The sequence below is a fragment of the Anarrhichthys ocellatus genome, unplaced genomic scaffold, assembly GCF_004355925.1.
Source record: "Anarrhichthys ocellatus isolate YVR2014 unplaced genomic scaffold, GSC_Weel_1.0 scaffold20, whole genome shotgun sequence".
Lineage (NCBI taxonomy): Eukaryota > Metazoa > Chordata > Actinopteri > Perciformes > Anarhichadidae > Anarrhichthys > Anarrhichthys ocellatus.
In genome coordinates, this window is record NW_022280050.1 from 828971 (window position 1) to 844947 (window position 15977).

General features: G+C 41.6%; 1 protein-coding gene across 3 annotated transcripts in view; it reads right to left on the minus strand.

Moving 5' to 3' along the window:
- The window catches only part of myo1b (myosin IB), a 56281-nt gene that overhangs the window by 35318 nt on the left and 4986 nt on the right, over positions 1-15977 (minus strand). For all 3 annotated transcript variants that reach the window (XM_031858271.1, XM_031858270.1, XM_031858272.1), the window contains exons 2-3: positions 12597-12743; positions 10163-10278 (exon numbers count right to left, since the gene is read on the minus strand). In XM_031858271.1, coding sequence (XP_031714131.1) covers positions 10163-10278; positions 12597-12722 — 242 coding nt within the window. In that variant the 5' untranslated portion in view covers positions 12723-12743. The remainder of the gene's footprint in view (positions 1-10162; positions 10279-12596; positions 12744-15977) is intronic.

Genomic DNA, 15977 nt, shown 5'->3' on the forward strand with positions numbered 1-15977 from the left:
GGGGGGATGTGAGCTCAGCGGCCACAGAGGCCACAGGAAATCCTCCTGGCTCTGATGGAGCTGCCAAGGAAGCAACACTTTCCTGATGCTTTATGACCAGGTGGAAGAGTCAATGTCTGGTGCAAGAAACACACGCACACGCACACACACACACACACAAATTCAGCACAGCGACATGCATTCAGATTGTTTGACGAACGTGCTGGTGCGGCCCATCTGTGTGTATTAGTTACGACAATGTGTTGCTATAAAATGGGTGGTAAGGAAAAGATCTGACACAAGATCATGATGACAGTTTTATATGCTAAAGAGCACTCTCAATGTGCAACTTAGAAGGTGCAATAACGAATACCTCTAACTCTGTAAATTAAAAGCTCAAGGTGAAGTACTGCTGCCAAAGATCTCTAATTTATTCAACACTCACTCAGGGTTGCCTGAGACCTCTGTTAAATTACTCATTGATACTCCCCTACCCATACATCAAACTTTGAGGGGGTCCAGGGCTTTAATTTACTTTATTGCACAGCAATTTAGTGTTCCACAGCAGGGGAATACACAGATTCAACTTGTTTGTCTGATCCTTGGAAAAGCAGGAAATAAGCATTCTGATTAAGTTAGCGAGACATCCTCAAAGTAATACTGAAACAAAGACTCTTCTGAGCCTCTTTCAGTGAGTTTTTAGGGAATCAGCATGGAGTATATTAAAAAAAATTAAAAGATTTTCAAATGACTCCCAATTATCAGTTGTTAAAAGGGCTTAAAGACTGTCTGAGACACGAGAGCTCAACAATGATGAATGAAGGCCTTGTGCCTTTGGCTAGAAGAAACTAGAAACACACATTTAAGGAAGAAAAAAAAAAAAACCACACCACATGTGCACAGCCACAGACAGGATGATGGAAACAGAGGAGCAAGATGTCTTTTTATAGCCCAGAAAGCAGCAGAGCTCTGTCAGGTTTGAGGACTTCCTCTCTTCAACCTGCTCTCCATGTCTCGGCCTTCCACTGTGGCACTTCAGGCTCTCTCAATATAAAACACAACTGGTCGCTGAAATCCTGCTGACATATATACAGACTAGACTGTCCATGAAACTAACTGTACTAGACCAGTATGACCATTTTTTTATTGGTTTAACTTCAGTTGCATTGGAATGTTCTCAGCTCAACAACATATTATAAACTTATCTATTTGAGGATGACCTGCAACGACCTATCTGAAAAGAGGATGACGTCTTATCTACTATATACACTGTACGTTTGATTTGTTTTTCAAAGTAAAGAAAAATGAATGACGCGTCATCTATGAGCCCTACAGGCATCGCAACACCCCCGGCACAGTGCACACACTCGCACCCACACAAAGGCTGCATAGAAATAAACCGCTACGCCTTTTTTAGTACAAGATAACTTGGCATCTCTTGAAAGAAGCAAAAGGCTTCAGGGTGACCATATGACCCACTGAGTCCATTCAGACAACAGACAGAGTCATTGTGGGTCTGACCAACAGTGTAATGTTGGTCCTACAGCAGCACCACAGTGGCGGGTGACAACTTGTCCCACTCCACACCATAAAATGAGGAGGCCACAGACCAGGAGGTTTTGGTAGAAGGGACTAAAGTAGTCATGGGGTCCCTTTTCCCTAGAGCCAAAAAAACAGCGCATTGTACCCTAGAATTACACACTGTGGCGGCATTGTGCCAGCCTTGTTCGGTTCAGTGTAGAAAAGCAAAGCCGGCGTAATGGCGGATTTTCTTTATGGCAGTATTGTGGGATCGCTGTGTAAAAGGGACTAGGGATTCCTGCTGCGTTTTATAGCAGAGGTGGGCTACCTTGGCTGAAATGAAGACCACCTCCAACAAAACATTTAGAGAAAAAGAGCTTTCAGTGATCAATAACATGTTGCAAGGGAACATAACCTTAAAACTTATTTTAACTGCATATCTGCATCGAACGTTTAATTCGGCACAGAGTAGATAAGCTGGATTCCATTTTTTCAGTAAAACATTGATCATTTTCCCCCCCCGATTTATCAACTTTTCAGAATATAAATTTACCCAAGCTTCAATGCAAAAAGCTAGCTTGGCAGTGGACATTACCTGGCACAAACTTAACCGCACTACGATGTCAGATTAGTTTTCCATAAACAGTTTCTCTGTGTAATGCCAAGCCTGACCCTTTGGGCTCATAGTCAGGTCCTTTGGGACTTGGCTAAATGTCCACAGCCAAATGAATCCTCAATCTGCACAAATAACATCCAAATCAGTTTGACAGCTTGTTTGATTTTCATGTGACCGTTCACATGCTGCTCCACCATGACTGTGCTCCAGCTGCAGCACTGCAGCAGTTCAAAAGCAGGAGCTGCAGTCCGCCATCAAAAGCTGATGTTCCCATATTGGCCACATTACATTAGCTACAGTACTGCTGTGTACGGCCATATGCTCAGATTAAAATACACACGAGGCCTAAAAAGTGGATTTGGTTGCAGTTTGACCCAAAAAGTCTGTCTTAACAAAATGATACAACTTTTTTTGTTAAGAAAATAGTTCTATAGCATCTTCAACAAATACAAAAACATACATTATTGTCAAATATATAAGGTTCTATGGTGGAACAGCAGTGAGTCTCATCTCCCAACCTCCATTTCGGTATGCCTCTCACGTGTTATGCAAGCTGTGTACACAGATAAAAGGCTAATACCCCATTGTTCTGGCGATGAATAGAGAGAGTTTACAATGGTTTTGGGACAGTCACAGATAAAAGAAAATCTATGAAATAAAATCTTGTGCTCACAGAAGCAATAAATGACAGCGCAGGCAATGTGTAATCAGTATTGTGTTAAGTTATCAGCAGGTAGGTGCATTATCTTTGGAAACAATAGAGAGGAATTCATAACCTTTCGCAATTAATGGTTGTCAATAGGTTAAGTAATCGCAGATGCTATGGGCTGCCGAACAGAACCTGGTTCACACAATATGAGAAATCCAATATGCAAATTGGCACAGCCATCAATGTAGAAAAAAGAACAATAAATACAAATCAAAAACTATTGTCATCAATAGCATTAGGGGCCCTATGGAAAGTGAATTTAGGATAGCTGTTCTGTAATAGCTAAATCCTATCCAAAGATAAAATAGGATTTTTTTTTCAGAAACGCAGTTAGGAAAAATATTTCTATATCCTTAAAGGTAAGAAAGGATTTCAGACTTAGGAAGCTTCTGTAATGAGGCTCCAGACCCATGTGTGCAAGTATGTATACAAGTGTACTGCTGCCTTCATGTACAAATGTAGCAGTCGATTATAAATGGTTGCATCATCCACTTCAACACATTTGCATTATATTCTTGGGTTGAAGCAGTGGGTGGACAAAGGAACACACACTTTCCCAATCATGTCTCTCGAGGTTCACCCCGCTCACCATTACGCCAACACATGCCGGAGAGGACTCACTCTGCCCACCTGAGTCAAAATGCCATTTCAACAAGTGCCTACTTAAATCTACCTACGCTCAGTTTCTGTGCTGCAATATTATGTAGGCCTCTTTGAAAACAGTCTTATATAACACCAAATCAGTGTACACGTGGAGTAAGCTTGTTACCGAATCGCTGCAGCTGGATAAAATAACAGAACGAATGCACTGATCGAAACAGATATGAACTGTTTTACATCTTATATTTGACGGTTAGAAACACGGATATCAAACAGGACTACTTTATCTTATAACTACCATTCTTGTGTCTTATTAGGGGCCTCCTGTGATATCAGTTTTACTACAGTTTGGGATTTTACAACATATTCTGACACTTGAGTCCGCTGCGTAACAATACTGCATTCACACAGCTAATATCAACTTGGGGAACTCAATTATTCCACAAGAAATGTAGGCAGATACAGTATTTCAGTACAACAGTTTGAAGGTAAGACCAATAAAAGGGTGCAAATGTATTTGGTAAGCTGCCAAAAACAAATTCTATAAATTAGAGGGAATTTCCAACTTGTATTTTTTGCCTTTTGATCAGTGTTCCAACTGACAACAAAGGTAACCAGAGCTATGATGTCATGATGCAGTAAATTGCTCCAAAGTCCATCCTCCCTGCGGACAAAGCGCTGTTACCATGGCTCTTTTATCTTAATCAAACACATAAAATAGTCTCATGCCTATTGATCATATTTTAAAATGAATCCTTAAACAAATGGATCAATGGCAGGTTTGTGTTGCACATTATGACATAATTCATTTGCTCTCACAAACTTGGCAGTGGTTTGATAATAAGGAAACCTGATGTGATACCAGGGCTTCACAGCGACAATGGATCGAATAGAGCTAAACAATAGGACTACTGCAAAAGCCACGTGCAACTTTCTATACAAAGGGATGAGACAGTAGTCGTAATGCAAACATACACATTACGTAGGACGGGATCACTCAGAAGGAATGCTTTTAGTGTGATCCTTGTCAGGCAGGCACTCAGTACAAGCAGATCACTCCCCCACATGTGACCTCTGGTCTTCTTCAGCACTTTTTGACGTAATCGCAGGCCTTTCACTGGAAACTGCACAATGCAGCACAATTCAATATAATGCATGTTTCGTGTTCTTTGAATACACTTGAGCTTCCTTATTTTAGCTTGTATTATGGTTGGGACAATCAAGGATTTTAACGTCATACTCATTCTTGAGATATGACAAACCTATTTACTGTATGGAGTAATACAGCAGTTACAAAAAAGCAAGGCTATGATGAGCATTGCAGGGACTCCTCCCCCCCCCCCCCCTTAAGAACAATTAAAACAACTCATAGTGAGACAATATTCCTACTTGTCAAACCTTTACAACAAAGCAGATTTCACAACCAAGCTGTCCTAACCTTGTGCATAACAGCTGAAACCCCCGACATACACCTTGCACGGGGGCCTCCGCTCAATTAGCCAGTCGTGATGCCCCCCCTGCAACCAATGCTCTAGTGGCACTAGGTATTGAGCGCAGAGAGCATCGGGGGTCTCAATACCTCATTAAATGTTGGGGAAATACGATCCTACCCTAGAGACGTGGGGCTAGCTGTCTGTCCACACAGACACACACACACAGACACACACACACAGACACACACACGCACACAAATCTGTGTCTGGCTTGGGCGGAAGGGGACATACAAAAAAATGGCCAGGCCATCTGTAATGCTGCTGTGCGTGGAGAAAGGCCACTGATTAGTTCATCTCTAATGCTTCGACTTTGTGTAGAGGGGAGGAAAACACCTGCCAGTTAATTATGAGGCGCCTCAACTGGGCAAAGGAGCATTTTGCTAAATTGGCCAGGAGAGGAAATGATGGACACGTGAGTGGTCCTCTATAAACCCAGCTGGAGAGTTCATTCACATTTCCAGAGACATGCACAGCCACATGCATTTTTTTTTCTCCACCCAGGTACTTTTGGTTATGACATTTCAGTTCAATCTAATTTTTAATATTAAAAAAATGTTGCACTCCGGAAATTAGATTATTGCTGTTCTGATTGAACATAATGTAGCTGCATTCTCATGTCGTTTTGTTTTCCATGTAAGATAACTCATTTGGTCCAACTCAGTTGAAAAAATGTACCCAAATCACAATCTCCATGTTGTGATTTGGTAAAATTCACGACAACTGCATGGAAACCTCTTATATCTTGGTTGATCAATATACTGGTCTCTGGCTTGGTGAAGAGCCAGGGTATATCTGCAATAGGCCCAACTCTAATTTAGATGGAACTTAACAGGCAATTAGTCTACTAACAAGTTTAGAGATAGGGGACAAGCTGCAGTTCTCCCTCCAGCTGATGGGCGCACACACACACACACACACACACATACATACCTCCATTTGTCCAGGGATTACAAGAGCAGGTGTGAAATGGATGAACACCTGCACACACACTCACTGTTCCATAGTCGTGCTCATGCAAAAGACACAAAAACATCACCACTCATACACAAGGTATTTCAGGCACCCGTGGAGATGCAGAAACACCAGCAATGAGCCACTGACAATGTAATGACATTAATTAAAAAAGGTTACGAGTTTGACTAATCTAATTCTGCTCAGGCAAATTTTCCTGGCTTTTAATCAATAACCTTAAGATATATTCATCTTTCATCTCATCTAAACAGACTATCCAGGGTGCTTAGGCATTTCCCACAGCACCGACAAAGACAAAGAATTAACTTTAATAAATAGAATGTGTTGTGTGTTCTGAGGAAAGCGAGGACCAGTGATTGTTTTAGGGACAGCATGCGTTTGACATGTCAGCAGACATGTTGTCACTGTGCACGGCATTTTACATTGGAACTTACTCTAGGCACATTGTTCTGCCAAAAAGTCACAGACAACAGATGTGTGACGTTCTGTCATGGTGTGGTCTATAAAACGGTCGTGTACAAAATCTTCAAAAAAAGACTCCAAGTGGGCGCAGCCAACGAACACGGTGGTGTTATTTACACTCTGTTCCTGTTTCTGAAGGGGGTTTAAGTTAAGGGTTGTGCAATTATCTGTTGCTTATTTGTTCTGTCAAATATATTTGCAGTGACAGTAAGGTGAGAAATTCAATGGAGTCAGTAGTTTCATGCTTAAAAACAAAAACAATGAAAATGCACCAATATTGATATTAGCGTTAATGATGACTTGTTTTGCTGTTGAATATGTTCTGGAAAAAGAATCCCCCAAAGCATCGATCAGGCTGGGAGATTATTATCTCTGCAAACAATCATGTGACAAATTGTCCTTTTTGTTAACTTACAGCAAGTCAATAGGGGTTCATATATACAACCTAACATCTTCAGGGGCTATGGCAAATTCAAACATCCCTGTGAGCTCCTTTTGCCTTAACTGATGCGACCTGATCTGCTGACATTATACTGTTCAAGTGCCTGATGAGGCAAAGACAGGAAGAGGAAGATTCCTAGGACCCCCTGATGTTACCTTAATTAAAGCCAAACACTGATCCCTTCAGTCACTGCAGTAATAAAGCCCCTCAGCCAGTTGAAGCTCATCCATGCAAAAAATAAGGTCATGAAACACTTTGTTGAGGTGGGAAACATCACCAGGAACTGGAAGTCATTTTTTTATTTAGAAATATTGAGCGGATGCCGCGATTATATCCGTACAAGATATCTATGATTACTTTTTATAAAAAATGATGCACTCTTCTTCTAAAGCCGAGCATTTATCCAATCTATATTGTTGCAAAATCTAATGTTCATATTTGTAAAAATAAATCTTTTTTTTTTACCCTACCTTGCTCAAAACTCAAAATTAGCAGTTTTTGCTGCAAAGTTGTACGACTGCAGAACTATAGCTAAATCAAAGAATAGGCTACAATACAGAATTATTAAGGCACGGTACGGTGGGGCTGATTCTCATGAAGTCTTTTTAGTTTCAGTTTTTTAAACTTATGTACACTACTCTGGTGAAGGCTATTGTCTAATAAATAAATGCATTTTCTGTAGCCTTAAAACAACAGACCCAAATAATTGTGAAGCTAAGTGAGCTCCAATAGGAAAAGGTGGAAACAAATGAATTTGCCTCGTGTTTAAGGCATGACACACCATGCATTTAAATCCCTTGTAGTGATGCTTGCTCTCTGCTCTGCTTTGAATACCAGTCAAGTCAAATGTATTCAAATTACAACATCAAAATGTATTTCATAGCCACAGCTGTCCAGCTGCTTCTAGATATATATATATATATATATATATACACGAGTGTATTTAAAAAAAGAGTCACATTCACATTTGTTGACCTCGCATCAATATGGAAAAGGTTAAGCACCAACACAGTATGGTTAAAAGTTCTGAGTCTACTAAGGGAAAGCAATACTAACAATCTACACTTGCGCTATGGGCCTGGAAGAGCCGGGGAATTTTACACTCTGAAGTTAAACATTTTTTGCATCATGCGCCACTGAGCAACTTTCATGGGAGTAAATGGGGCGCCGCCTCCAACGCTGGAAACTTGTCACAGGGCTTTCTGCACCTAAATCCCAGAGGCGGAAGTTGCCATCTCTCTTCATCATTCTTTACTTAGACAGCTTGAATCTCCAGACGGAATAAATAAACGAGTTAATTGATGATGCGATGGTATCGTATGCGAGTGACCAAAGCTCAAGTAGCCCACAGGAAGGACATGGAAATCAGAACAACTGTGCTGATGCATTTGACAAGACTGAGGGTTTAACATTACTTGAGGACGATAAATGCAAAGCCCAAAGCTTGGTCCAGATGGCCTGACAGGAGGATTAAGATCAATTTATGGAGCATGTTGATACAATCTGCCTTTGACTGGCATTTTAGGTCCCGTTCAAGAGCCTGTCCTATTAAACAGGGTTTAATCTTCTTTACTTAAAGCCTAATAGTAAGATGATCAGCATTTAGAGGATGTATATTTCAGTGAATAGAAAGCATTTCTTTTTGACAGTGTAGCCAAGTCATCCATCACTGAAGATGCTGCCATTGAGAGCAGAGACGTTGCAGGCTTCTTTCTATTTCACCATGCCCCTAGTTTGAACAGTTTTCTGGTTGCGTATTCTATTGTAGCTGGTTCTGCTTTATTAGGTGATGGATGGTAGACATATTTGATTACATCTTATTCTCTCTGGTTTAATACATTCATCCTGGCTCTGTGGATTTACAGATGGCTTCGTCTTGGTTTTAAAAGTTTTAGCCAGATGAGTTGGAATGGCTCAGACAAACAACAAAGAAGTAATTGAGTCAAACACAAAACCTATTTTGCTAATTGATTACATCTGTCATTTCTTAGTCAAGAACTTTAAGTTAGAAGCTTTAAAAAAAAAAAGGAACATAGCAGTGCTTTTACATGTTTCGCTCATACAAATCCTGGGTTCAGTTCATGTCAGTATGGTATGAAAATGACTCTACAAAGACTGACAAATGGTTGGCTATTTAGCCTTTGGTAACTATCTAAATTATCTTGTGGTAAGACAGTTGAGAGCAGACCACTGCCAAACAGCAATGTTGTTTACAGTATATGCCCCAATATCAACATTCCTTGGAGTATCCCTCTAGCAACGTACATGTTTGCTCATTGTCAGAGTTCACAGAAGAGATTAAATCGGTTGGGAACACGTGGGACATTTTGGCATCTGTGTTTTGACAATATTGGTTCAATAGCAGATTTTACAGGCTAATAAAAAGGACAAAAGACATTCTTTATCCACTTCAAGGGCAACATTTCTGTTTAAGACATTACTCATTTAGATGCTCTGTGCGATGAACTTTGTTTACCAGAGCACACAGCACATGTCCCAGCTTTAAGCCAACAAAAGCACATTTGTTTTATTTCGATGGGGAATTTGTTGTTAAGTTATCATACCTCAACAGGTAGATGGATACCGCCTAAAAACTTGACTCATTCTTTTAATACAGTGCGCTGTGTAGCCGACCATGACAAAACCTCCTTGTACACATTCGTGGTCCTCCTCCAGCATACAAAAGGAAAGCGCGAGGACAGGCACTGGGAAATTTAAGGTAGAAAACAAAAAAAGGGGGAGGGCAAAACAGCCTGAAACTGTGTCATGACAGTTCTGTACAGCTGGCTGTAAAGTAAAGCCAAGGAGCTGGCTTTTGTCTGCAGGGAGTATGTCTGTTCTGGGACTAGGGCACTCTCGCTCTTTCAGTCCCGTCTCTCTGAGGGGTTTTGCTGCAGCCTAGAGACACAGCAGGCTAATTGACGAGTGCCAGGCTTTGTTTCATCTTGGCAGCCTCGCAGCAATGTTGACTAAATGTTGCCAATGGACAGATGGCGTGCCACAGTGCTGAATGGCCAGCAAGAGCACCAGACTGACTCTCTGTGCAAGAGCTAGTGTCCATCTGATCTCAACCCCCTCCCCTTATTAATCGCTGGCTCCAAATTGATAATCCTTACAGAGGTTTGAAGAAAACAAAAAAAAACGCTGCATCTTCAACCGACAGATGCCAGTTCCTGCTCAAAAAATTCAGACTAACAAAGCCTTGAAGTGCCATCCACACCAGTTCTTTGTTGCAGCAAAGAAAGATTTTCACATGAAAGACACCAAATTGAAAACCTCACCGTCAAACACTAGATGGCTTTAAGCAGGACATACAATTTACATAGATACCAGAGTGGTTTTGGAGGAGTTCTGGGAAGCGGACTCACATGTGTGGACTAAGTTCATAGAAGTTCCTGTTGCGATACTCTTCCACTTTGTCTGGAGTGAAGATGGGCAAGGACCTGTACGGGTTCATGGAGATCACCACACTGCCAATGTATGTCTGTGGGCAGAAGAAATGAAAGGGTTAGAGGGAATCAACTTTTACACAGACTGGTACCCAACAACCCTCTGTCCATTTGGGTGTGAATTGTTAAGTCGTGGTCGGAGGAGTTCTGCCTCTGTCAGCTTCTCCCTGCTGGGTGTTCTTAATGCGTTGTTGAGGCATACAATGCCTGAAGTGAAACTGAAGACACACTTAAAAAAAAAACAAGGAAAAGTTTATGGAATCTGTGGTCTAGACAGTAAACACAGACTGCAAAGAGGTCAAGGTGCTGAAGGCGGGTTTTAGTAAGAGTATGTGTCCAAGTATCCATGATGCCATACCGATGCCCAAAAGGCCTATATCATGCAACACCTAAAGCGCTAAATAAAATGGAAATCTTTCATGTAGCATTAGCCAATTACATAACATGTAATTAAAGCACAAGAAAACAGGTCAGCAGTGTTTTTTTTTTTTACCTAAAAAGCACTGCTTTTCTGTTTCATATTGTCACATAAAATAACACCTTTTACATAACATTCGCACAGGTACCGTTCAACAGATAACACTTCTGATATTTCCGAAAGCGAATGCAACCAGCCATCATCTTCATTGTCCTCCTACGCTCAAAAGGGAGTCCAGAGAGCACATCAAGCTCAAACATTTTCTTTGCTTTCCATGGTAATGGCTGTTGCATAACCCACTCTGACAAGAGTGGAGCATGGCCTTCCCTGTGGCAACGCCACAACCTCCCACAGCCTCTTGTTCATAAGCCCACCAGAGGAAAGAAGAGGCCATTTCAAGTGCAGAGGAAAGGTAACAAAGGAAAAACAAAAGTGCCCAAATAGTAGAATTCTCTCGACCATAAGCCCAAAACACACAATTGTTTTCAGCCTCTGCAAATCATTAAGAATAGCCCAAATTGCATCATAGAATTGTTTTATCATTGTCTGTGCATAGATACGACTTCTGTAAATTTAAAGATTGTCAGTTGCTTATCATGTGAAAAATTGGGACTTGGAATGAAAGGGCCTTTAGGAACTAAGGTTATGGCTAATTAAAAAAAAGTGTGTGGGGGCTGAAAATGCAGCGGTTATGTAGAACGACTTCCACAGATGCTAGTTACACTTTTAGAGAATCCATTTAGGATGGAGACTGATCATCCTGCTACAGATCTGGTGTAAAGGAAAAGGGGCCATTACATCTAATCAGGCAACGCACAATGCAGAGCTAATCATGGTTAAAACAATGAGGGCTTTAGGGATTAAATAAACATGAGGGGAACACTCTTTTCTTGCTCAGGAGAAAAGGAAGAGTCAGACATGAGAAGCAGGGCATCAGTTAACAGGGTGATTTTCATTCTCTGACTTTCAACCGAGTTATTGGATACATGATGCGCGCTCCCCCCTTGAAAACAAAGCCATGTTTCTTCTGCTGTGAGCTGTCATATGATAGTTTGGGGTGGGGGTGGGGGACCATTTGCGAGGAATGATGCCACACAAGGGAAAAATACATTCACATGCAAGGGTTGTACACCACAGATTTATTGGATAAGTATAGGCTTCAAAGCTTTTCCCCCGTCATCACTCTTGAGGTGCAGCTTATGCCACCAAAAAAAAAGCTCCCAGTATTTACTTGGAGCCATGATTTACCTTTCCATGAAGATGTCACTTTTAAAGCAAAAAAGGTCAAATCAGAAATACTAAAATTGTGCACCTTTCGGAGGAGCGTTTATTAAATAAATAGTTTTAATTGCATGCTTAAGTAGTTCCCCCAACATTTAGGTCAACGCCACACAGGAAATAAAAAAAGCTCGGAGCTTACAGTTTAGGACAGAAAATTGAGGGCATTTGAAATATGAAAACGCGATTCCCATTCCTCAGCAGGATGTGGGCTGCATCTCGGCAAAATATCTAGCACGGCGGCGAAGGCAATCATCGCTATATGAGGTGACATCATCCCTCGGGCCCGGAGCCCCGTGAGCCAACAGCAACCAGAGCAGAGCTGTAATCACCAAGGCTGCAAAGTTCTTCAACCCCGTCTCTTCTAGAGATAGCCAGCCAGCCAGCCAGCCAGCATGCCAGTCCCTTCTTGTCCCCGAGATCTGGATGTCATGCCTCATGTAAGAAAAGCCATCATCTACATTCCTTGGTGATGCGAGTTATTGATTGGTCCCTTACTGTGGCCGAGACTTAAATGAGTGAGGGAATGAAAGAACAATGGAGGCATGAAAATTATATACGCGTTTCCTAAGGGAAGCCGTCTATATCGGTCTTTGGGAGCAGGGACGAGCAGAAGAGTCGAATGCAAACACAATTTCATGACTTGAATAGACTTACGTAGATCTCATTGTGGTCGAAGCGGTTCCTCAGGTTCTCAATGAATGAATCCTCGGACAGGGGTTCTAGGAGGACCATGTCGCCTACCCCAATCATGTTGTCTAGAAGTGACGTCTTCACCTCCATTTTGGCTGCAGGTGTCCCCCCCTGCACAGAAATACAGAGGAAGGAAGAGATACATCACACTTAAGGTAAAATAAAATAAAAAGTACCATGTGGAGTTTTTGACCAATCAGCAAGCAAATACAGAGGTAAACAATGCATGGCTTAAAATATTAAAAAAATAAATAAATAAAAAAATCAGCATTGCATATGAAGAATAAAATGCACACAACTCATTTGTTGGACTTCATGTGTTCTGGTGAAAAACGCTGGTTCAAGAAATGTATGACATTATTGCACCCATTATTCTACGTTTGTTGTCCATCATTGTGAGGGCTCCAACTAAGTTTTTCAAGAGGCGTTCTCTGATCACAAAATAAACAGTCCTAAACTTAGCCAGTGCAAACAAACTCCGGGGTGGCCATGTTTGTACAGCAGCGGTTTGACTCAGGGGAGGAGCGGGGCCTTTTGATTGGCTGTTCAGTTCCGTGGCATGTGAGAATGTCTCAGAGGCTATTATATAACTAAGGAACTTTGCCCTTGACCTCTGGGTGTCTGCTCAACTGGAATCTGCTCCTGTTTTGGGGCTTCTTATCATTTAAAAAAGTCTGTTTCATAGTTCTTTCTGCAGCCCTCTGGCTTGTCTCAGCAATATAATATTTGTGGCCAGTAAAGGATCTGGGCTGGTGCGCACCATGACAAAGACACTGCTGGGGCAGGCAGTTTTCAGTCCAGTGTTGCCTCCCATCTCCTTTTGGACAGTAATCCCAACGCTATAGGGCTGGAGATAAAAGAGGCGCCTCGGATACATTCAGGGCCTTGATACGGGGCTTTGCTGCACTAAAACCCCAATGTCTGCTGTTGTGACGAGCGCTCCATAACAGACTATTATATGAGGCCATGTAGTCATCTATTGTTCCCTGCTCTATTTTAGTAAGGTTCATCTTTTTTGGCTAGAAAATGACATTGGCTAGCACAGTATTATTTATTTATTTATTTAATATATATTATACACACACACACACACACACTTTTAGATACGTTTTCCGATATGGGGAAATGTAATGTTCTGCATGGATTAATATTACAGAAATATCTGATAATGCAGCCAAAGATGTGCTGTGTGAAGTTCGTGTTTGGGGATTTAACCACTGGATCAGGGGATAATAGAGAATGTGATCTGAAACAATTGGCCGACAGCCAAAACAGGACGACTCGAAGCGCCAACATTTCAGTAAAAAAACCTCACTTTGGCTCCGAGACGTAGCCTTCCATCAGCTGTCAAATCAACTTTTTGCAGCAACTTCAGAGCAGTAAGACATTCCTGACGAAATAAAAATGGATTCCCTGTGTAGACTTCCACATCCCTTTCCCCCTGGCTTCTGTTCCCCCTGCAGGGCACAGTGTTATTGGACCATAAAGAAGTTGCCAGGCTCTTAGTGGGAGGCAAAACCACTCACACTCAGCATGAAAACAAATCTTTGAAAAAGGTGGACTGAGACTGAGGGGGAAGAATGTTAAAAGACGATTGATGTTTTATTGCAATTAAGACCTTTTAAAAAGGGCTGTAACAGCTCCATCTCGAATGTGAAGCATGTACAAAGCAGTGGGAGGAATATTTGATCACTTGTCAACCGGTGAGGTCCGTAACTTTGTGCACGTCAACTAGTGCAATGTGTCCGTCTGATGGCTTTGTGTCAAACAATCCCAGCAACTGCTCATGTCTACCAGCTGCTTTAGTTGTCTGCAACATTATTTTGAATCAAGTCATTTCCTTTTCACATAGTTGCGGATTCTCTCGAGGGATGAAACAACAATCCCCTGCTCTGTGACCTCACAACATACGTTATCTGCAGGGTAGAATTACATTAGTTTAAAATAGAATAGATTCCTACAGTCTGCATTATCAGACATTCATATACCTTACAAATGCACAGACGCAATCCCTGACCCTCTTTGAATATCGGTCATCCAGAGCATCCAATGATGTACGTATGAGCTCGCCCACAATCAATATTGTTCAAACCAATCATACAAAGTTAGTTAGCTGCCCAGCTACAGACAACGTACTGACAGTAAGTGCATCAACATGCTACAGTGAAAGTGCTGAGTCTAGTCTGGTATTAACAAACCGGAGTTAAAAAGGACAAAGCCTACTCCTCAGTGAAAACAGATGCTGAAGCCCCCCCGGGGTCGCCCGAGTGCCTGTGCCATTCTGACCAACAGCATATTGCATCTGTCTGCACTAGCCTGGCTGCTGCGTGCCCTCAACTCGTCTGCTGATAACCCACTACCCCAGATTTGGTGCTGGCTTCTAGGCAGAGAGTGACACAATCCCATTAATAAGAGTTGCTGCCTGCTGTTAACTGTTGTACTGGATCCAAAGGGTGGAGAACGAGAGAAAACCTGACCGCCCTGATTAAACTCAGGGGATTATCCTCACCGCCGAGTGGTGGAGAGATGAGAATATAGTCCATGTAGGTAAAAAAACGATTTTTGTGATTTTCTTCAATGTACACACAAAAAAAGAAACTCCTAGTTATTATGATTTTACAGATTTCTTTAAATACACTCATTGTATCTGTCTAAATCAAAAGGGACCCTAGTGTGAACCTTTTGCGAAATAACTGGATTAAAAGTGTCCCGCTTCATCAATCTCTCTGATGCAAAATGCATCAGAGAGATTGATTAAATCTCTTTGATGCATGTGTAAGAGGTAGACCGCACACGTGCCCACATGGTTTAGCTGCTATTAATCTCAAATCTAAATCTCATGAATCAGTGATGTAGCGAAACTTATGGTCAAATACCCTCGTGTGGATGCACGCTCCCTTTTCTGAGTGCGCTCCGACTGGCACTGCGTGTGTGGCAGATGGGGGTTTACACATCATTTAAGTTTGGCACATTGAACGCTGACCTTATGAGTCGAATACATTATATTATGCTTTAAAAAAAACTGGATCTGGAAAGTGTTTCTATGATTCCCTAATAATTACTTTTTGATAGGAAATCCTGGTACAACTCTGGCATTAGTCATCCTCTGCTATCAGCAATATAAAATAAACAGAATACCTGCAGCTGGCACTAAACACCCCCCATCCCCTTGATGTCATGCTATGTGCAGCATGCTGGCAAAACAGCTACAGCACCTTGAATGTCAGGAGAAGGACAAAACTGAGTCACTGTTTTGATCCTACATTCAGTACAAGTCACATGTTTTCATTTTAAATTTCGTCTATAACTCCAACAGATTAAAGCGCTGTTTTTAGAGGTGCGGGT